The sequence below is a fragment of the Nannobrachium achirus genome (genome assembly GCF_963921795.1).
Source record: "Nannobrachium achirus genome assembly, chromosome: 5".
Taxonomy (NCBI): Eukaryota; Metazoa; Chordata; class Actinopteri; order Myctophiformes; family Myctophidae; genus Nannobrachium; species Nannobrachium achirus.
Window position 1 is genome coordinate 56,341,319 of NC_137814.1, and position 23,439 is coordinate 56,364,757.

Sequence of the window (23,439 nt, forward strand, 5' to 3'; positions counted from 1 at the left end):
ACTGTACATTTGGCTTTAATCACTTTCAACCTGGCGTGTCTGTTTTGGGAATGCCATGATGGTTGAAGACAGGTTTACATTATCAAGCATTTTCAGAAGTTTCTAAAAAAAAATGGCAGATGTACAAACTTGGCTATTTTCGTTAATAGAAGTATATAGGGCTTATAAGTGGTGGACTCATGAGCATGCATGAACAGCAGTGTGGTTTGTACTATCTTTATTAGTCATACATTTCAAACCGTTTTGAAGCAATACACAACATTGCTGTGCATTATTTGCTGATTTTATTGTATAGCACCAACGGAAGAGAATGGCACACCTGTGCCTAGCAGTCAGGCAGGCACCTATTTATCTATAGCAGGGATTACACTCCTGCAAACACACTTAACACAGTCTGTAGTTGTGTTGCCTCTTGAAGGGCCTGAACTCTGGTTCTAATCGAAGTATCTAATCCTCCCGGGGCACAGTGGCACTAGATTAATGGGTACCGCCGGCATAGCAGCAGGGACGTCCAAAGCCGCGTCGGCTAGCTCTTCATCATCGTGTGCCTCTCTCTTCACCATCACGGCAGGGGCCTCGAGGCTTTTGCTGATAGAGGCACTGGCTGTCGAGTCATCTGCAGGAGCAGGCTCCGCTGCGGCCCCGGGGTCCGCCGCAGCCGGAGCAAGGTCGACCGCAGCCGGAGCGAGGTCGACCGCGGCTGCAGCGGGGTCGGCAGCCGGGGCCACAGGCACCGCTGGGGCCAGGGGCACCGCCGGGACCACATTCACGGCTGGGGCCACGGGCACCACCTCAAGGGACTCGGGTGACTCCCCGGACACGGACAGGAGGAGGGTCTGGGCCGGGTTGTGCAGGGCGGTGAGCTTGTGGTGCCGCAGGCCGTGCTTGGCCGTCAGGGTGGCCGTGTGGGCGGGGAAGGCCGGGGCCGCCGGAGGGACGTGGGCAACGGTGTTGTTGGCGTCCATGACGGGAATCTGCAGAGCGAGGAAGCAATTGTGAAAAGAGACCAAAGTATAAATTGAGCATACATCTGTGTCAAAAATATCAGATCTATAAACTCACAACGCGTCTCATCCGTGACGTGTTGTGAGCTTATCGTCATATTCCCGGATTGTAAATGCAACACCTGGGATTCAAATCCAGGTCTACTGCGGGACAGTGGCACACTAAAGCCAGACATCTTATCCACTCGCTTAAATGGGAATCCCCTAACCTCGCCTACCAGGCTTTCTGGGGGAAAGCCTGGTGTTCGTTCACTACAGGCTGTTTGGTTTCCGCCTAAAGTGCGGAAACCACTAGAAGAAGCGGCGTCGCTTTGATTTGGTTCCCCCCGTTTGTTTCCCCAATCCCTTTTAAAATGCCCGAGTAGCCTTGCGTTGTCTTGCCAGTTGCTACGAGTTGGACTAAAAGATGCATATACCAAACGAATCTTTCAAAAGCAAAACTGCTCCACATCAAGGAGTTTATTAGGTAGGCCCTAAAAGTATGTCTTTGGGGAATCATTTTGGGTTAAAACTGAATCCGGTTTGATAGTTCCGGCAAATTGTAGTCCTTTGAGGACTACAACATGACGTGTTGTGATCCCAGGCTAGGAATCCCCCTTGGCCGGGGGGGAAATTAAGCTTTAGGGTTTCAGGCAGAGGCTCTGAGACACTCTGGTATACAATAATATGATTTATATATGGTCTGATGCTTTTGTAAATAATGCTATTGTCGCTAGTCTATATTCATGTATGCAATATACTTAGGCCTACCTTCTCATATATTTGAGCTCATGATATTGTAGATGTTGATCATATTTTGTGCTAGTTTCTATTAATGTGTCACTAGGTTTGGTGATGGGTGTGCGCTTTGATTGAATTACTGGATGTAGCCAATGGACAGGGAGTCAGGGGCCAACCGACAGGTGTTAGCCCATAAATGTTTGGTGGTCACTGTAATGAAAGTCGTTCATTAGCAAATCACTCTGTTTTTACATTCAAATTACATTGCAAAAGAGTTGCTGACTGTTCTTTCAAACTGAAAATGGGGAAAGGACAATTCTTTTCCCCAGCATTTCCTATTTTTGGCATGTCATTAGGCAATGGGTGAAGATTCTCAAAAATAGCCTAGGCCTATGCTTAATTTATTGTTGCATCGCTAGTGGTTCTAAAAACATTTTCATGTCAAGGACACCCAAATGTGTTAATATTCTAAGTATAAACCAGGGTTCGAGTAATTAAATGAATTTCTAATTCTGCTGTGGACCCCCTGGAACTCCTCCAAGATGCCCTGGGGGGCCCCGGACCCAATTTTTAGAACCACTGACATTGCAACGTGTCTTGCAGATAGGCTATTGTCATTGTATCAGGTAGTGTCAGGCTAATCTTACCAGAGTGGGGAACATCTTGCAGTTCACTGCGTGTCCAGCGTTCAGACCTTTTGCGCTACAAAAGCCACGTTGCTGATGGAGAAAGGAAGGAAAAGTCATCCTCTTTACCTTTGATCACTTACATCTTTTATCACTATATTGATGAAAACCATTGGTATTTTGTGAGCTGGTTCTGTAGGGCTGTCAATTTGTACAATATTCAAACCTAAAGGATTTCAGCAAATTATATCTGAATGTTTTCCTCTGTTATTCTTTAGCAAAAACATTTCATCCTCTTCAAGAACTTTTTTTATTCAAGATACATAAACCATGTGTACTTACTGCCATTGCATCATGGCTGGGGACACAGTCATCACCAGTGCAGTTGGCCTCTACAATGAGAAACTCTGCTGCATACATGGGTCCACCACTCACTACCTGTAACATAGAGTTGAAACACCTTTGTAATACCAACAGATCCATTCCTATTGAAGTAAGGACATTAGAAGAAGAATACAATTTCAAATAACCTTTTTATTTTATATTCTATCATCCAAATAGGTCTGTTTATGGACAGGCTTAGGCCTACCTGTGACGACATCCTCCCAACCTCCGCCACAGCAAACGTCGCGCCGACTGTGTTGTTGTTTAAGGTGACCAGAGAGGCTCCGACAAAGTCCAGGCCGACGGTGTCATTCAAGGGAAGCAGCGCAGCGCAGCCCAGGCAAAGATCCTCTGTAGACTCTGCATGTCACCAGGGCAGGGGAGGCATAAGCGCACGTGAGTGCACGCGGGGTTGTGCATGTGTGTGTTTTACTATGTACAGTATGTGAAGGACAAAAGTCAAAATAAGTAGGCCTAAAGTAGAAATTGAGAAATATACAGTGTGTGTGTGTGTGTGTGTGTGTGTGTGTGTGTGTGTGTGTGTGTGTGTGTGTGTGTGTGTGTGTGTGTGTGTGTAAATACCTTCTGTTTTGCACTTGAATGCCTGTACAGACATTACGCCAGCCGTGTTTTTCAGAATCACATCACAGTCTCCTTCAACTGACTGGAAAGACACAACAAATTAATACACGCAGAACTGATTAATGTGTACCATTCTCCTCTTGGATTGTTATACTTGTATTATATCTATGTTATATACTGTATGTGTATTTCAACTCAATTCAATTAAATTCAAATGAGCTTTATTGGCATGAGAAAACATACGTTTGCATTGCCAAAGCAAGTGTCAAAATATTTTAAAAACTGTTGAAAGGGGGGGAACATCCAGTTGGAGGGGGTACAGCATTGTCAGAGCTACTGTATGTCACATTTTGTCATTATATACATGTTTACATACAGGGTATAAAGCTTTTTGGAACAAATAGCATCAATCTTTTGCAGTCACTTTGAGACAAAAAGCTGCATTTTCCTGGATTTTAAGTAGTAGTACAAAAGAAAACTCTGATTTAAAATGTGTTTAAAGGTAGCAGCCCTGTTTATATGTGCAGTTGGTCTAGAGGTCTATATTTCAACTCAGTCACACCATGTGCCTACAGTATGTCTAGTGCTGGTCTCCATGTCTAGACATTTCAGGCTCTATTATGATCCAGGTCTTATGCCTTATGCCTTAACTTCTTTGCCTTTTTTATATATATTTTGAAAAACATTTTTAAATACTTCAAATGCTGATCTACATCTGCACGTTGTGAGCTTGCAGATCAGCTATTTGAAATATTAAAAAATATATGTCTATATAGTAAAAAAAAAAAGGCAAAGAAGTTAAGGCATAAGACCTGGATCATAATAGAGCCCTTCATGTTTATCTTATTCTTGAAGGAATTCAAATCATTTTTTCTATCGATTACTCACCCCATGGACACTTGAGTTCAATCACATTTCTTTTGTTTTTGTTGCGTCCCTAAGACAATAATTTTATTATAATAAATGTACCCCCGTTGATTCCGGATGGAGATGCAAATGCATTTGTGTCTTAGGAATGCGACCATATATATATATATATATATATATATATATATATAGAGAGAGAGAGAGAGAGAGAGAGAATATAATCTATATAAAAATCAAGTCTCCATGGGTGAGTAATCGATAGGAAAAAAATACATTTTGGTGGTGAACTATTCCTTTAAGTCTCTCCTCTTACCTTTACATATCCTCAGTTTCTCTACATAAAGATGATTCTGATTCTTTCATTTTGGTTCAGTGGCTGAAGCTCATGGGCTGCAGTGAGCCAAAGGTACTCGGACTCAGGCACGTGCACACACAGACATCAAAGGGGGCTTGAGCCCCTGCCCTTTTATCCGTCTGTAAAAAGAGCCCTCTCCAGACCATGAATGCAGTTTTTACTATGGTGAAAGAAACGCAAATGCCCCTCTTTCCCTGCCATACCTGAAGGCAGCATTCAAGAGAATCGCCTTGTCCAAACTCTCCTGAACTTGAATGCAGCTATCTTATGTTGAAAGAATTGCCCTCTCTGTGTAAAAATCCATGCCGTTACGCCACATCTCCAGTATTGACTTGATTATGCTTAGTTCAGTGTGGTATCAAGCACCGAAAATAGCCAAGGTCAGCTTGGAGGTCTGCTATTTTGGATATTTTCACCAAAAGGCCCTTTTAGAAATTTCAGCCCCTGCCTCTCTAACATTCTCTGCACGTCCCTGCTCGGACTCGCCGTTAAGTCTTTGGGTCTGACGGTGCAGTTGGACACACCGTTAGGACCTTAGGCCTGACGGTGCAGTTTGACTCAAGGTCTGACGGTGCAGGTGGACTCACCGTTAAGATCTTGGGTCTGACGGTGCAGGTGGACTCACCGTTAAGATCTTGGGTCTGACGGTGCAGGTGGACTCACCGTTAAGATCTTGGGTCTGACGGTGCAGGTGGACTCACCGTTAAGATCTTGGGTCTGACGGTGCAGTTGGCCAGTGCCGTGGGGTCCTGGACATGGCAGTTGGTCTCCAGCAAGTCCACCTCCATGATGTAGAGGTCATCTGCTCCAGGCTGAGGAGAAGAGAGGACAGAGGAGCTTTGCGTTACGTGAAAACTATCATCAGGACAGGAGAGGCAGTGAGACTATAGTATGGCATTTCACTCAACCTTTTTCATGCTGCAAATTCACTACACACACAGATTTCACTAGAGCCTATACATAATTGAAGAAAAGGCAGATGTACACCTGAAACGTTGCCGCCAGGTGCATACAGGACAAGATTAAAGTCCAAATGCACATTGAGAATGATCCTACACACTGTCTAAAAACAGACTAAAGACCAAAATAGTATTTTGTTAATAAAGATTTTTGTAACTTATTCTCTTGACAGTGTGCATGATTTTCTTCTTTACTGTGTGCATAATCACATTTAGAGTGGTCCCATATTCATGTGATTCAGTCATGTAACCCGGTCTTACTCTATACAGCACTGGTAATCAAAGTGGGACAGAGGTCCTTGAGGGGGTTCCTGTAAAGAGTTTAAACACTTATAAACATTTTTGTCTATTCAAAAACTGCAGTACTAAAAACATAGCATTGTGACACACTGCTCTGAGCTTGTAGATGCCTGGCACTAAATGGGATCAAAATAAGGATCAATTCGGTTTGAGAGCCACCGCTCTGCGGCCCTAACCGCGCCGCCTGTACAACGGCACGCTTACCTGCTGAAGAATCTTGATGTCTTCGACTCTGTTGAGGGCGTACTTGTAGCCGTGGTTGTGCTGGTGGTTGATGTAGTCTTGGGCAGCAAGAGCAGCAGCCTCGGCCTCTGGGGAGTCACATGCCGGGCGAACCTCGCTGGGCAGCAGAGGCACTGCCCGCGTGCCCGCCAGTAGTCCCAGAACCACAGTGAGGCCCAGGAGAGTCATGTTAGAACCCAAGGAGATGCAAGGCAGCAGAGGGAACCAAAGCGGCAAGTAAGTGCAGGTACTACAAAGTGAGACGGAGTCCATGCAACCCATATATCTCTTGTACTTTAAACAGAGCAGAGCCAAGGTAAACACAAAGTGTGGGTGGTGCATTCGCGGTCTCTGGCTTGGGATCGCAGCCAAAATAAATGTAGGCTGACAAAGTCTAATCTGGAGTGAACCAGTGCATCGTTGGTCAGAAATCACAATCCTTGACACACAATCCAGACAATTAATACTAGAGTTCCCTTTGGTTGCTGTATAGGTCAGGGTGCAGAACCATCAAGAGACCAAGCCATGACTCTGAGGCCTTACAACATAGTCCATTATGGTCTATGTTTTAACTAAGATTGGTCCTAAAATATTATTATTATATAAATATTTTCACATTTTTACAGGCTACATACTGTATACATGTACGCATAAAAAGCAACAGGTACTGAGTTTGCACTGCTGCTTTACATACGTTGCAAAAGAGTGGCAACGCATGGGATGGCCTACATAGTACAGTACACTGACCTACAGTATGGGTTAAACAATGTGCAAAATGTAGCAGCACAACAGCAGGTTCACTTAAGAAAAAAAAATCACAGGTAACAATCTGTCCTTTGTGACACAATCCATGGCACAAAGGAAAAGCAGTCCGCATAGGGGATTGGCGAAACAATACACACAAAGGGAGGAAATCCAACATAGGAAAAACAGCCGGTCAAAGGAAAGAATCACCAGAGGCCCATCCATGACTCTAAGGTCTTACCATCAGACATATCCCCTGGAAGTCTTCAGAGAAATAGATATCACATCAGGATCGTTCCTAGAATCAGAAGTTGAGAGCAGATCATAAAAGCCCCGATCAGAATGGATTTACGTATAACAGTGACAGTCTCTCAATGAATGGCAGTGGTATTTCTACTTCACTAGTATTCACAAGTATTTCCAATTTTCAGTACTTTTACTTCTACTCCACTACTATCTTGGAGGCAATTGCAAATATTATACATTTACTCCACTACAATTATTTGAAAACTTTAGTGACGACTAGTTACTTTGTAGATTTTGATTATTGTTATAAAGCAACCACTTCAGCCCTATATGCATTTGGGCATTGGTACTCAAATTCCAGCATTTTTAAATGTTTTTGCTTTGTGGCTGTCTGTGGCTGAATGTCCTCCTCGTCCACATCTTGGCAACAACTTCCAGATTGATCAACTCCAGCCAGGGTGTTATGTTATGCACTGTATCTGTGCATAATCTTTGGTTTATGTGCATCTAGTAATGTGTATGTTTTGGGGGAAACAATGGCCAATAACCAGCTATGGGTTGTTTAGTTCTGGTTCTGGTAATGCAGTTGATTGGAGGCACAATTCATCATGTTGCAAATAAATGATTCAAATTGGCTATAAATTGCTGATGTACTTGATTGAACTTACATAGAATCAATGTTAAATTCTGTAAAGACAAGCACACACATGCTCTCAATGTAAACAAGCCTCGGCTTTCATGAGTTGACCTTGTACCAGTGAACTGTACTGTCATGAAACTGTAGCTTTTCCTATGCAAACTTCTAATAAAGTCATCAATCAAAACTCTCTCCTCTCTCTCTCTCTCTCTCTCTCTCTCACACACACACACACGCACGCACGCACGCACGCACGCACACACACACACACACACACACACACACACACACACACACACACACACACACACACACACACACACACACTCTCTCTCTCTCTCTCTCTCTCTCTCTCTCTCTCTCTCTCTCTCTCTCTCACACGCGCGCGCTCTCTCTCTCTCTCTCTCTCTCTCTCTCTCTCTCTCTCACACGCGCGCGCGCGCAGATGAAATCGGATTGGTAGTGACGCCAGTGACGCAATACATACGCGACTGTGCCACATGGAGAGAGGTAAACACATCAGCTGTCCTCGGTCGTCATGCTGGTCAATGCTGTGGACGTTGTGGTAGGAATTATATATCTTTAATACATCCGTGTGACGGTCTTCAATAACATGTGTGTTTCACAATGACTGTTTATTTATTCACTCACCTCAAACAGCATGTTGATACGCCCTGCATGGTTGCACCTGGAGTTTAGAAAACCTTACTCTGTGTAGAGGCTAGTGCAGACTGGGATCAGTTCACGTTGCATGTTACACATCCGGTCTCGAGCGGATATGGTTTACGCTTATGGATCAAGGCTGCAAATGAGCGGATGCAGTAGGCGGGTTCTAGACCGGATCTGAACACTGAGCAGTAAATAAAAACCTTGAGCTACTTTCCAAATGTCGCTGTAGCTTAGCTACTCAGTTTTGATTGATTGATTGAAGAATTTATTAGAAGTTTGCAATAGAAAAAAGTACAGTTTCATGACAGTACAAATCACTGGTACAAGGTCAACTAAAAGGAGATCCTAGAAAGCCGAGGCTTATTTCCACAGGAACCACACTTTAAGTATCTCATATCTATCTATAAATGCGAGAAGTCTCTGCGTGTGTGTGTGTGTGTGTGTGTGTTTGTAATCCGCGTATCTCGAGAACCGTTCGTCCCACCGGCTTCAGATTCGGCACGCGCGTTCCCCGCCGCGGCACGGAGTGCAGTGCCGGATCTCGACCCGACCCGACGCGCGGTTTTCCCAAACCGGCGCGAAACGTTCGGAATCTCCTTATGCGGGGTTGATTGTTGACATCAGGCTGTTTCTGAGGAAATCGGCGAAAGCTCTGACTCATTGTGACATCACTTCATAAAAGGCTCTGACATCACGTACGCCACATGAAGTGATCTCCATATAATATATGGGCATAAAATGGACGCAGACAGACAGATACAGATATCTCCATATATGGGCATAAATGGACACAGGCAAACAGATGTTCAAAACGGGTCCTATGACAACAGGTATAATGAGGTTTGCATTAAAGGGGGAACCGGCACTGTGTCTGCAACACAGTTGGAGGCACAGACAGATACTCCATATATGGGCATAAAATGGACGCAGATAGACAGATATCTCCATATATGGGCATAAAATGGACCCAGAACTATAACTGCAGTGATCTCCATCTCCATATATGGGCATAAATGGACACAGGCAAACAGATGGTCAAAGATCTCCATATATGGGCATAAAGTGGACGCAGACAGACAGATACAGATATCTCCATATATGGGCATAAATGGACACAGGCAAACAGATGGTCAAAACGGGTCCTATGACAACAGGTATAATGGGGTTTGCATTAAGTTTGTCTCCTCCTCCATCTGTTTGTCTGTGTCCCTTTATTCCCATTATGGAGATCTCTGTATCTGTCTGTGCCTCCGACTGTGTTGCAGACACAGTGCCGGTTCCCCCTTTAATGCAAACCCCATTATACCTGTTGTCATAGGACCCGTTTTGACCATCTGTTTGAAAAAGCGACAGAAATCTCATATATGGGCATAAAATGGACGCAGATAAACAGATATCTCCATATATGGCATATATGGGCATACAATGGATGCAGAATCACAAAGATCTCCATATACGGGCATAAAAGGGACACAGACAGACAGATACAGAGATCTCCATATATGGGCATAAAATGGACGCAGATATACAGATATCTCCATATATGGGCATATATGGGCATAAAATGGACCCAGAACTATAACTGCAGTGATCTCCATATATGGACATAAAATGGACACCGACAGACAGACAGATATCTCCATATATGGGCATAAATGGACACAGGCAGACAAATGGTCAAAACGGGTCCTATGAAAACAGGTATAATGGGGTTTGCATTAAAGGGCGGGGCATTCATTCCCTATTTACATTGTTCCGAGTTGGCCAGGTCGCCGACTAGACGCTGGGCCGCCCGAAGGGCGGCCCAGCTTCTAGTAACATTGAAAGACAGACGGATAGAACATAGTACTTTATCTAGGATAATATCCGTTTCAAAAGCATAACATCAAAATACAAAGGCAGAAAAAGAATAATACAAAAAAAGGGGGGGGGGCATGGGGGCTTAGTCTATTTACAAGTCACGGGTAGCAGCTGTCTGAAGGTGACTTTTCATACCAATTTTGAAGGAGGCTAGGGATTTGCTCTCCTTTAGGGCTTGAGGAAGGGCGTTCCACATGTTGATGGTGTAGCAGGAGAACGAGTTAGAGCCTTGTTTAGTGTTAAATCTACGTTGATGATGATTAGTGGAGCTGCCTCTGGTGTTGTGGTCGTGAACATCCTTGACCTTTAAGAAGTAGTTTGTCAGGTACATGGGAATCTTGGAGGTGTAGTGTATCTTGTACACCAGGCCCATTGCAAGATGCTGTACTCTGTCAGCTACTTTGAGCCATCCCTCAGTCTTCTTAAAGAGTAACTGAGCTACACTAAAGTCTCTTTCAAAATGTGTTGCCAGCTACAATACAAGTTACTTAGTAAACTCCTTGGCTGGGGACGTGCTGTTGCAATTGAGTGATTGAATGAAACTGTGTAAAAGCTGTGAATAGATGGAAATGAACATGGGCAGGTTTTCTCTTTTATGACTTTTGTGTCATTTAATCATTAATGGGGTGATTGAGCTTTTGTCAATGTCAAGCTACAATGTGAAGACAAATACTTAGTTTAACTAATTGAGCGAGCGTCGCAGCGGAAGTGGTTTACTGTTGCCACTAAAAATCCCTCATTCATTTTCCCCATAGACTTTTACAAAAATATTTATAACAATTATGTTAAGCCTAGAACCAAGCCATCCAGGATCTCAGTGAATCATGACCTTAAAACCTTTGATCCTATATAAAAACATAGTTTAATATTTAATTATTTGATATACTACATTTAACAAATACCCTTAGTTTTTTTTACCGATTTTCAACGGTTTCATGGTCAAGTTGCCTGGAAGTATTAAACTAATCACAAGCTACTGGGAAATGTAGTTAAGCTAAATAATGTGTGTAGTTAAGTTGCCTAACGCTGGTTCACACAGTCCTAACAGTTATGTTCTTTTCAAACAGAGGTAATATGCGACTGTGGTGCGTCAGCTGAGTCGAAGCAGAACTACTCAACAATGGAAATCAGAGAGGATCCGAAAAGCTGTCCTGACGTCCTGCTGAGACTTAAGCGTTCAAAAAAGCGCGGTTCAAAAAAGAAACGGAATCGTTTAAATTCTGCTCAGAATAACCTTGTAGCAGGTCAAGCAGGCCTCAATAAACCACACTTCTCTTCGCTGACACACGATGACTCTCCAACCTTAGCGTTAAACCATGGCCAAGATGTCCATGATGGTGCGTCGACCGCCCAGCCACCAAAGAAAAGCAAATACTTTGTAAACGAAAGGAGGAAAAAGAAGTCGAAGTCTTCTCTGAAGGGCGTTTCCCACCCCTCGCCCAAGAGACGACGCATCGGCACCAACCTCAGGTTTTGGTTGTGGAGGAACCGGCGGAAAGTGAGATGCCGCCGTCTCTGGTGGTCCAGCGTCAGCGGTCGAAGAAAGGTCCAAAGTCGCTTGAACAGACTCAACGCCAGGAGACGACCACGGAAACGCAACGAGGAAGTTGAAAGGCACTGCTCACAGGACCAAAGGGAGTTGTCAGAGAGAACAGTAGCCCTAGCTGAAGACCGACCGGTGAAAGAGAACTCTCTCCTGGACCCGACGACGAGCACACCAGAGGTCAGGGCAGAATCCTTAACGACCACAGATGTTAGTCGTAGTAGCACTGCTGCCGGACAAAGTGGACTAAACAAGACGGGACAGACTGATGGGAAAGACAGCTCTGTCCAGTTCTGTGAACAGAGTACGAGCTCACCTGTCCTGTCATCATGTAATGATTCCCAAACCCTGCATGTCCGCAGTGTGGACCGAGACATTATTATTAGGCCTGTTAATGAAAAGGCACCAAAGGAGCTGTTGTTGTCACCTGAAAGGCACAGAGAAGCAAGCCGCCGTCCTGAGCAGCGTACTGCCACTCTCACGCTTCAGGAGCCCAACACAGACACTCATACCTGTGGGACGGGTGTCCCCTGTAAAAAGGCTTGTCGTAAGAAACGCAACGGAGAAGTTGAAAGGCACTGCTCACAGGACCAAAGGGAGTTGTCAGAAAGAACAGTAGCCCTAGCTGATGACCGACCTGTCAAAGAGAACTCTCTCCTGGACCCGGCGACGAGTACACCAGAGGTCAGGGCAGAATCCTTAACGACCACAGATATTAGTCGTAGCGCTGCTGCCGGTCAAAGTGGACTAAACAAGACGGGACAGGCTGATGGGAAAGGCAGCTCTGTTCGGTTGTGTAAACGTACGGGCTCAACTGCCCCGTCATCATGTAATGATTCCCAAACCGTGAAGGTCTGCAGTGTGGACAGAGACATTATTATTAGGCACGGAGAAGCAAGCCGCCGTCCTGTGCAGCGTACTGTCTCGCTCACACTTCGGGAGCCCAACACAGACACTCATACCGGTGGGACGAGTGTCCCCTGTCAGAAGGCTCGTCGTAAGAAGGAGCCGTCTCCAGCCGCCCAGTGTCGAACTGAAGAGCTGAGAAAGGAAATACATGGTTGGTATACCAGCTATTTTATGGATCGATGGAAAGATATTCTTTTCCACATGTTTCCACTGTTTTTCAACCAGGACCATGGACCATTATGGTCCGTGGGAAATGTTTAAAAATGTAGACATATTATAACAAAAAAAGCTTGAAATGAAATTATGACTGTTAAAGGACAACTTTAGTTTTTTACAACAAGGGGTCATATTTTAGATTGTAATTAAATAATACAAAAGATGAGTGTTAAAATGGTTTAATTTACTTCTTTCTATTGTTTTAGAGATTCTTATTTCAGTGGTTGGGGGCATGTGTACAAGTGGCTAAATATGTCATTTTACACAGAATAAGCCCATTCCCAAGATACAATGCAACCTTTCATGGTTGGATGTGACTTATGGGGGCTAGAAGTGTTACTGTAAATAGCAATAAAGAAACTGCTGGCTTTATTGTGTCTAAAAAGACATATTTAGCCACTTGTACGCATGCCCCCATACGTACGCATGCCCCACATTTTAGCACGGTAAACGCGATAAGACAATAGAATGAAGCAAATGAAAACATTTTAACACTCACGTTTTCTTTTCTCTAATTACAATCTAAAATATGAACCCTTGTTGTAAAAAAACAAAGTTGTCCTTTAAGGGATTTATATACTTAGTTGCACTGATCTACAAGCTCAAACTTGAGCTTCGTAGATAAGCTATTCTTCTTGTGCAGCACCGGTAGAATATACCGGTATATACGTATAGTACAATATATCGTCTCTGTCGGGTGGAAACCTCATATGTCCAAAACTATTGCCTTTCAGGATTCAAATTCAGAAATGGAAAAAATAGCTGATCGACAGTCTCAAAACTCGTTGCTTCGTGCCGCTTTTAGAGCTTGTAGATCTGCTGTTTTGGATACTTTTGTGTGACGCCGCAGTATTATCAAGTGGGCCATTCATTTACGACAAAACAACACAAAAAGTTAAAATAATCATGGCGATGGGAGGTTTCTGCCCTACAGCTACGGTATTCTGTATATTGGTTGGGTGTTCCTTGAGGATTGTTAGAAATATGCTCGCAAAGTTTGACAATGGCTGTCTCTTTCATTGTTGCTGTTAAACTGTTACTGTATTGCATTCTCTTTGTAGAGTTCCTTGACGGCTTCTACAGAAGGTATGGGAGTTTCTTTGCGCTGCAGAGGACGGACACACTGAGCCACTTGAGGAGCAAGTTTAGGATGGACTCCAATGAAAGTCAATTGAGGTGACTGACGTTGGAAAACCGATCATCCGGTCTTTAGTTAGGGTCCATAGAAAAAAAGCTTGTTTTGACCAAAAAATGCATCTGGGAAAAGATTTGAGATAAACAGACTTTTCTAAAAACATGGCCGTCCCCACAAAACTGTGAAAAGTGATGACTCATCAAAAAAGTTTTGTGGTGCCGTTTTTAGCCCAATGAATGTTTTTCATGCAAAACAAATGCTTGCAATGGATTCAGAATCATGAAGAACCCCTAGTGTGACCCCTCACATGCTACTTAAAGCAGATTGTTCTTTTCCTGTATAGTGAAGACAATGGGACAGTGAATATACAAATGGCCATTTTTTCGTGATGTTTTCGGCAGTGCAGACCTCATTCTGTGAATCTTAACACTTATGTTGCCATCAATTAAGTATCTTTTGAAGTCCTTGTTGCCATGGTTTCCATAGACTTCCATGTAATTCATAGTGCACGGATCATGCACGCCCATGCCTAATCATGCACCACACGTGTGCATGATGTTCACAACTTTCAAACAAAAAAATCCGCTTGGAAATCCGTTCAGGCATTCATGAGCTAGCAGCCATTATGTTTTCTTCAAATGTAAACAAACATGGCTGCCACGTGTGAAAGATGGGGTTGGTATGGGGGTTAAACATGCAATTTCGCGATCGCGATCATGCCTAATAAAAAATGTTTAGGTCCAAAAAACTTTTTTGAAAAAAAAACGCCCAAACTCTGGAAACTCAGGGTTGGCACAGGGGGGTAGGGGTACCAATACAAACTCGGGAAACTCGGGGTTGGCACCAAACAGGTTAATGACCAAACTAATAGATAAAACAGAAATAAAAAGTACGGCATGACATTGTTTTGAGGTTGTCTGTCTGTTTTGGGAGAATACGTTTTTGTCATCCCCATAGGAAGAAAAAACTAAAAGAAAAACTTTTACTTTAAAGGCATGTAGAGAGACGCCTGCAACAAAGAAGAAAGCCCGCAGCACTCCAATTTAGATACAGTCTTTTCGGTGCACGGCTCGAAAGAACATGTGAAATGAAGAAAGTTGCCAGCACTCAAAGGAATCTCCTTTTTACAAAAGTTTTTCGCTGATGAAGACCTGAACGGTCGAAACGCGTCCGTGTTTCGTGTTAGAGCCTGTATGAGGTAAATAAAACTTTTGTAAAAAGGAGATTCCTTTGAGTGCTGGCAACTTTCTTCATTTCACTTTAAAGGCATTGAAACAATTATTTTGCACTGTATAGTGGTCTCCCTCTTAACTCATTCGGTTTGTTGCACTACATTGGGCCTCCTTGGGGACGCAGTAGAATAAGGTTTTCTCATATCCCCACAGGAAGAACTGGGTCTGTATGGTGGCAGCAGCGTATCAAGTTCATGTCATGAGGAGACCGGTTCCTGACTTCCAGGTGGTCTACAAAAAACACCTGCTGACACTGGAAGATCTGTCTTCACTGGAGAATGACAACTGGCTCAATGACCAGGTGGGTGTTCTAGTACTTTTAGGAACCACTGTTCTAGTGCAGTGGTTCTCAACCATTTCAGGCCGCGACCCCCAAAATGATCATATTTCAAATGGGGATCCCCCACCCTGACGAGCACTAAGAGTTGAGGCATTACATTTTGTATAACACGGTTCTATTGTGAAAACAGCCGATCTACATGCTCACGGATGGCCATTTTCACAATTTCTGACTCTAATGTTTGACAATTTGGCCAATGTTTAATTTGTCATTTTAGAGGTATTAAAAAGTCCTTAAATTGTCACTTTAGAAATGTGCATATACCCTCTATACACTTAATCTTTATGTTGGTTTGGTTTGAGTGAGAAAACAATGTTGCAACGTTCCAAAAATGTACCCTTACAGGACTGTACTGTAACTCTGAGAGTGTACAATTGATACCCAATGGACCCGAAAGGGTCCTTGATCTTTTGGGGACTGTCTTGCAAGTCAGAACACAAGCCTCAAAGTGGAAGCTGATTTTGCATGGTTTGAGATTCGTAACTCATTGTGGTTCTCATTCTTCAAGGTCATCAACATGTATGGAGAACTGATTATGGAGTCTTCCCGTCACAAGGTAATTTTCAGTGCTACATACATTATATGTTAGTAGACAGGAGACAAATAGCATTTAAATGATTTGTATTAATGTTTTAGCATACATTCAATCCTGCTTAGATGAATCCTATCGGTCTAGTAACTAGACAGGTAGATAGGATTCATCTAAGCAGAACTAGACTCTAGTTCTTCAGTTACTTGAAGTTGAGAACTAGGGCTGCAACTACCAATTATCCTATTGATTTGTTTATTGATTAATCCTAACGCTAGGAATTGTTTGCAAAATCTTGTCTGACCCACGTAGCTTTATCACACCTAGAGCCGAAAATATTATTTATATTAATTATATATTTGAACTATTTCTAAATGTTTTTCAAAATAGTAAAAAAAAAAGTCAAGAAAGTTAAGCGTAAGGGGCAAGATAGGACCCTTGTGCTTCATAGTTTGGACTGGAAAGGAACGGCAGTTAAAAACACCAATGTCCTTTCATTTCTTTGCTTCAATCAAACTAATAGAATTTAATTTTTCCACTCCTTAGGTCCATTTCTTCAACAGCTTCTTCCACCGACAGCTCATCAACAAAGGCTACGAGGGAGTCAGGAGGTGGACAAAACAGGTCTGTTTACCGCTATGATGAACTGTCCAAACGCTGCTTACAATAGACCAGTGGCTCTCAACCTTTTCAGACCGCAACCCCCCCCTCCCCCCCCCCCCCCCAAAATAATCATATTTTAACTGGGGACTGCCCCCCCACACACCCTGACGAGAGTTGAGGCATTATATTTTGTATAACACGGTTCTATTGTGAAATTAGCAGATCTACATGCTTGCAACGCCTCACAACAATTTCTGCCTCTTAATATTTGACAATTTGACCAATGTTTAATTTGTCATTTTAGAGGTATTAAAAAGTCCTTAAATTGTCACTTTAGAAATGTGCAGAATAGATATCCTCTATACACTTCAACTTTATGATGGGTTGTTGCTCATTAAGTTAATCTGGGGACCCCGCCAAAATAATGAGGTGTCCCGATCCACAAGTCGGGACCCCCAGTCGGGACCCCCTACCACTGCACTGACCATTGAAGTTCTGATGTCACTGCCGCTAGAGGGCGCTATCCCCCTGGGTCCCGTTGTTATTTGAATTTTTTATTTTACATTTTTTGTGTTGAAATCCCCATAGGGGAAACGGTGTTCCAAAAATAAACACATCATCCGGGCATTTCTGTCAGGGGGGAGTGGCTCTGAATCGTTTATGATATTCATTCATATTTCATATAGCCTGTTTCTGGAGAACATTGAATGAATTCTGCCTTAAAAGTCGGAAACTACACTTCCGGGACTCTTCCGGGTCTGAAATCACTGTCCCTACTAGCCGCGTTTGTGGGAAATGTAGTCGTGGGGCTTAGTTTGACTAATTTCTAGCGTTTATTGCGTTGTATGATCAAGTAAGCCATTCATTTACGAAAAAAGACAACAAATTTAAATATGAAGATAAGAGGTTTCTGCCCGAACACAGAAGACTGCCTCTTTGGCAGCGGCCATCCCAGTAACGGCTGCAGTAGGAAGGGCTTTCAGACCGAATAATGGAGTGAAACGAAATGTAAATTCTGGCTGAGTGTCAGGCTATGGTAGATCTGTTTTAGTTTAACATCATTATTTAGGCCTAGAATTATTGAATGCTTTAACCAGTGAAAAATAGCAGATATACAAGCTCACAGCGTAGATCTGCTATTTTTGAAAAAGTCGTGAAAATGTGTGCAAATCTTTGAATATATGTATTTTCAAAGCGAACGTTTGTAACTCAAATTTTGCTTCTGGGGGGTCCCTGGAACTAAATATTTTGAGATGGGTGTCTGTGGCCAAATACATATAATTTTGGGGGTCCTTCACATGAAAAGGTTTGAGAACCACTGACATAGTAGTCTCTCAAGAACAGACTAACTGAGCTCCAGTTGAGTGAAAAGGACCTTTTCTTTGGCGATGGCTGGCCAGATTGCTGACATAGATAGGTTTTTCAAAAGAAAACATAGAAGGATTCAAAAGACACTTATAGAATCGGGTCAAAATTCTAATTTTCAAGATTTTTCAAAAATAGCAGATCTACAAGCTCGCAGCGCGGCACTCGGTGCCGCGCTGTGAGCTTGTAGATCTGCTATTTTTCAATCGTTAAAGCATAAAATAATGATACACACTAATTTGTACCCGTTCTGAATGGGTTTTTAACGCTGGTGTTTCTCTGTGGTCCTGCAGGTGGATGTGTTCTCCAAACAGCTGCTGCTGGTCCCCGTCCACCTGGACGTCCACTGGTGCCTGGTGGCCGTCAACACCGTGGAGAAGAGGCTGCACCTCTACGACTCCCAGGGCACCGTGTTCAAGAGGGTGGCACGGGTAAGGATGACATGATGGCATGGACGTTTGCTCTAATGGCATGGAGCAGGGGTCTTCAACAGGGGGTCTGGGACCCCTAGGGCTCAGAGTTACTACAGGGGGTCCTCCAAATCTTTGTGTGATAGAAGCTTTTTTTCCTCCTTTTCTATATTAACCACTTGAACCCTAGCGTCCATATTCGGAGAACCTTAGCCAAAAATAGCAGATCTACAAGCTTTATTTTCGGCAAAGAGGTTTCGTGTAGAGGGGAAAAAGAGCAGAGTAAGTACAGAGTGAAAGGTCAGGTTTATTAAGTATTGACGGTTCAAGTGGTTAAATATCTGGAAACACAAATTTACATGAACCCAAAATACACTGATGATTGTGCTGTCAAACAATGAAACTATATGGAATCTATGGGTTGTGGGGGTCCCTGCTTCATCTCTCTCTCGACTAAGGGGTCCTTGGCCTGAAAATGTTGAAGACATTCAACATTCAAGTACTGTGTTCGGCTGCGTATGTATGTCAGTGTCTGCCCGTGTTTAAGCCCCTTGCCCAATCAGGGACCAGCATTTCTGGCAACGTCATCATTAACAGCCAATGAGGGACTGGCGTTCCTGGTGATGCCAGTGGTGATGTCATTGGCATCGCCAGTGTTGATGCCAGTGGTGAGCACACCTCATGGCGCGCTCTGCTGGCGTACAAGTAGACCATGTATGGCCTGGTTGTGCTCAAGAAGCAAGTTGGCACCTCGACAGAGTGCAGTTCTAGTTATTAGCCCTATTCACGCCCTGCCCACTGAGCAAATTTCTCAGCAACTTCCTGGTGCTGACGTCAGTTTAGAAGGGGAAACTATAATAGAAATAGCTGGACTTAAAGCCAACAAATAATTATTTTGAACGGTAAAGTAAATTATAATGCTTTGTGCCTTTTACTATCTTGTGTTCTTGATCATGCTAGCCGTATTTTATACTTTACTATCCGGAAATTGCATTAAATTTGCGATTTCTGTGTTAACTCTATGGGCTTTTAGCAGGGTTTTACCCTTCAAAACGTGACTTCAGCACCAGGGGGATGCTGAGTGGGCGGGCCGTGAATAGGGCTAATTCCAAGTGCTTATGGAATTGTAGGAGTTGAGGAATTACTTTTACTTTGTCTTGGTTCCACAGATAAATATTGTGAAAATAGCAGATCTACAGAGCTTGTAGATAGCGATTTTCACAACGTTTGCCTTTTTTATATTGATGTTCTTTTGTTGCTTTTTTTTTTACAGTATAGTTTTGTCGATTACTTTTTGTAGGTATTAAACATTTTAATTGTCACTTTACTGTTACCTTTAGGACGTCATGAGCTACCTGAGAATGGAGGCAAAGGAGAGACGGAAAACTACGTTGCAAAAAGACTGGACTATGTCAGTCAAGGAGGTATGTTGCTTCACCTTGTCTGCAACTCTGCATAATGGGTATAGTTATATCAAACTAATCTATCATGTCAAAATCTATATTATCTAATCTAATAAAATCATTGTTTAACAATTGAGCTCTCCTTTGGGCATGTTAGTCTAGGTGAAAAGCTTAAAAAACATGAAAAAAAGCAACATTTTGAAAATACCAGCTGTTTTGTAGATCAGCTATTTTCATTATTTCTGCATGACACCAATCACATGTAAACATCTATATTCTCTAATCTAATAAAATCATTGATTAACAATTGAGCCATCCTTTGGGCATGTTAGTCTAGGTGAAAAGCTTCAAAAACATGAAAAAGAAAAAAGCAAAATTGTGAAAATACCAGCTCTCTTGTAGATCAGCTATTTTCATTATTTCTGCATGACACCAGTCACTCTGCGAAGTATAAAATAAAGCTTAAGTATGTTTCCAAATAGTAGCCCGGGCGTTTAATAGGTAAAATCGATTAGGACCCCAGTTGTTGAAAAGAACCTGGTGGCTATTTGCACATTTATTTGTGTCTATTTGAATGGCGTTATGAAAAATGGGGTCAGACCCCCGGCTAACACCATTTCCCCCCGGGCTACTTTTTGGAAATATACAGTAATTGATTTGTTGATATAAAAAACAAACAAACAAAAGAATACAATAATCGCTATGGAAATAACCAATAATTGCAGCCCCTATAAAAGTGTTATGCTCCACCTTCTCAGCACAGGGGCTTGTCATTGGCGATGTCCCTCAGCCCTAGAGCACCACCTGGTGGAGCTCTGCTGAATGTGCCCCATGCTGCAGAGGAGGGTAATTTAGGAGCATAATAATAATACCTGTTTTCTCTGTTGTTTTACAGGGGATTCCACAACAGACCAATGAGAACGACTGCGGTGTGTTTGTCTTGGAGGTATGGCCGTGTTTCTCTGATGTGATGTGAACAGATGAGAGTTAGCTGTGTCTGTGTGTGGCTTCAGTAATGCTCTGTACCATTGCTGTAGTGGACACTGTGGTCACAAGGGGGGGGAGTGGGACTGAGTTACTAGGGCCCAAGGTGGACTTTAGCTATTGAAAAATAGCAGATCTACAAGCTCGCAGCGCGGCACCGAGTGCAGTGCGCGCTGCGAGCTTGTAGATCTGCTATTTTTGAAAAGTCGTGAAAATGTGTGCAAATCTTTGAATATATGTATTTTTTAAGCGAACATTTGTAACTAAAATGTTGCTTCTGGGGGGTCCCTGGAACTAGATATTTTGAGATGGGGGTCCGTGGCCAAATACATATCATTGGGGGTCCTTCACATGAAAAGGTTTGAACACCACTGACATGGAAACATAGGTTTCTTGCACACATTTTCACGATTTTCAAAAATAGCAGATGTACAAGCTCACAGTGTGGCACTTGGTGCCGCGCTGTGAGCTTGTATATCTGCTATTTTTCAATAGTTAACATTCATGGCTGCCCACAGTGAATCCTTGTACCCAGGGCCCAGTATTTGGTGTGACTTTAGTGGCGTTTCCATAAAGCCACTTTTTGCGCATTAACAGCTTAGTCGCAAAATGTTTTTATGGAAACACTTCAAAATGCGAATAAACTTTCATTATCCGCAAAAAAGATTATCCGCTTGGAGGAGGAGGATTTTGAGGCTTAATCGAATAAACTAAATGCGCAAAAGTGAATGGAAACGGGTCAGACAATACATTCGAATAAAGTATGACGTTCTAGGTCCATTTCCCCTGCCACTTTGTCCATGGTATAGCGTTAGCCCACACAAAACAAACCTGTTGTTTGTTACACACGGAGTGAAAATTCCTCCCGTTTTCACCTCAAGCCATCGGTGGCGAGTGAACCCTTCCTCATCCCACGGTGTTGCGTGCCTGAAGTGCCCAATCTACAAGCTCACAGGCACAGCAGCTCGCATCCACGTCTCCGCGCCGCGTTGTGAGCTTGCAGATCGGCCACTTGACCTTCCAGAGGACGCTGAAACTTCCACTGTGCAGCGACGTGACTGCGGTTTTCCCGGTGAATCGGTAGCTTTATGTATTGAGAGGAACTCTTGACAATTTCGTAAGAGACTCGTTGCCAATTATATTTAAAAGTTATTTGGGGCCATGATGATGACGACTGATAATCCCTTCTTCCCACTACTAGACAGCGACCAAGTGACAGCAGTCAGACGTGCAGACGGTGCAGTGCTCAGGTTCGGTCTGAAAAAAATCAGCCCGATCAACTCTTGCGACGTCGCTAATTCGAATGACACCCGCAAATGGAAACATGCTAAATTCGCTTTGTCTTAATGCGTATTTATGATAATTCGCTTCCCTAATTCGATTAAGTTTATGGAAACGCCACTTCCGGTGGGCAAAACTGGTCATTTCGTTCACGTTCTTTCTTGTGATTTGTTCGCTCACGAACGACACATTTTTACATCGGTGCCCCCGACATTCAAACAAGAAGCAGCAGTTGTAATTGAGTACCTGAGACGAATAACAGTCTCTAAGTCCATATTTCTTATTTTATGTTTTTGAATATAGATATTTTTTGATTTACCAGACTGTAAACCACAAACTAGTCTTTATTAATCTGTTAAATTGTTAATGCCCCTCATCTGCTCCCTTTGTCTGCTGAATATTGCTTGTATTGACTAAAGGTCTTTGCACACTGCTGCGTTTTTCGGGCCGAATATCGGAGTGAATTTCGGATTGCGTGAATAAAAAAATCAACCTCACGTTATGTCAATCACGTTTGCACAGTGCCGCCCGTTTCGTATTTATTTTTTCGGACCAGGGTTGATTTTTTCCGATTTTCGCAGCTGTTGCGCTGAGTCCCAAAACGCAACGAAAACACGCAGTGCAGTGTGCAACCACCTTTACACTGTTATTCCACAAACTGACTCATGATGCATAATTTAATTTAATTTACTCTCTCTCTCTCTCTCTCTCTCTCTCTCTCTCTCTCTCTCTCTCTCTCTCTCTCTCTCTCAGTACTGTAGGTGCCTTGCCTTGGGAAAGCCTCTGGACTTCTCCCAGAATCACATACCTCGGGTGCGACAGAGAATTTACAAAGAGCTGTGCGACTGTAAGATCCAAGTAGATTAACCTGTTCGTTTTAGACCCGAGGCCGATTTAAACTAAAAGATGAAGAAAAGGTTTTGTGATATCATTGTCGTCGGGGGGGGAAACCTTGTATGTCCAAAACGTTCCCTATTAAGCCCTGCTTCATCATACAAGGCCGTCGCACAAAAGTAGTGAAAACAGCAGATCTACAAGCACACAACACCTCGCACCACGAGGCGTTGTGTGCTTGTAGATTTGCTGTTTTCACTAGTTTAAATCATTTTTTTTAAATCATAAATACAAACAAACGGTTTTGGACATACAAGGTTTCCACCCGACAACGACGATATATTTGTTTTTGTTTAAATAGCCACTGATAAGTTCAGACCAGGACCCGAATTAGGTTCTGAGGACCTATTATCTGAAACCCTTCGAAAATTGAGAATCTGAAATCCAGAAACTGTGAAATGTATTAATGCGGCATGACAC

At 43.1% G+C, this 23,439-nt stretch overlaps 2 protein-coding genes across 2 annotated transcripts; one reads left to right on the forward strand and one right to left on the reverse strand.

Annotated features, from left to right (window-relative positions):
* Nucleotides 1-202: 202 nt before the first annotated feature.
* ahsg2 (alpha-2-HS-glycoprotein 2) lies at nt 203-6,313 on the reverse strand. The gene is made up of 7 exons (XM_080726673.1): nt 6,002-6,313; nt 5,240-5,350; nt 3,317-3,398; nt 2,940-3,094; nt 2,693-2,788; nt 2,372-2,443; nt 203-974 (listed from the first exon to the last, which is right to left on the reverse strand). Exons 1-7 carry the CDS (start codon nt 6,299-6,301, stop codon nt 435-437), a joined length of 1,356 nt encoding a protein of 451 aa, XP_080582799.1. The 5' UTR covers nt 6,302-6,313; the 3' UTR covers nt 203-434.
* Nucleotides 6,314-8,164: 1,851 nt separating this feature from the next.
* LOC308285205 (uncharacterized protein) lies at nt 8,165-23,018 on the forward strand. Its single transcript, XM_080725923.1, has 10 exons — nt 8,165-8,211; nt 11,243-12,778; nt 13,905-14,019; nt 15,364-15,511; nt 16,059-16,106; nt 16,626-16,703; nt 18,341-18,478; nt 19,798-19,881; nt 20,756-20,806; nt 22,879-23,018. Exons 2-10 carry the CDS (start codon nt 11,296-11,298, stop codon nt 22,990-22,992), a joined length of 2,259 nt encoding a protein of 752 aa, XP_080582049.1. The 5' UTR covers nt 8,165-8,211; nt 11,243-11,295; the 3' UTR covers nt 22,993-23,018.
* The last annotated feature ends 421 nt before the right edge of the window (nt 23,019-23,439 follow it).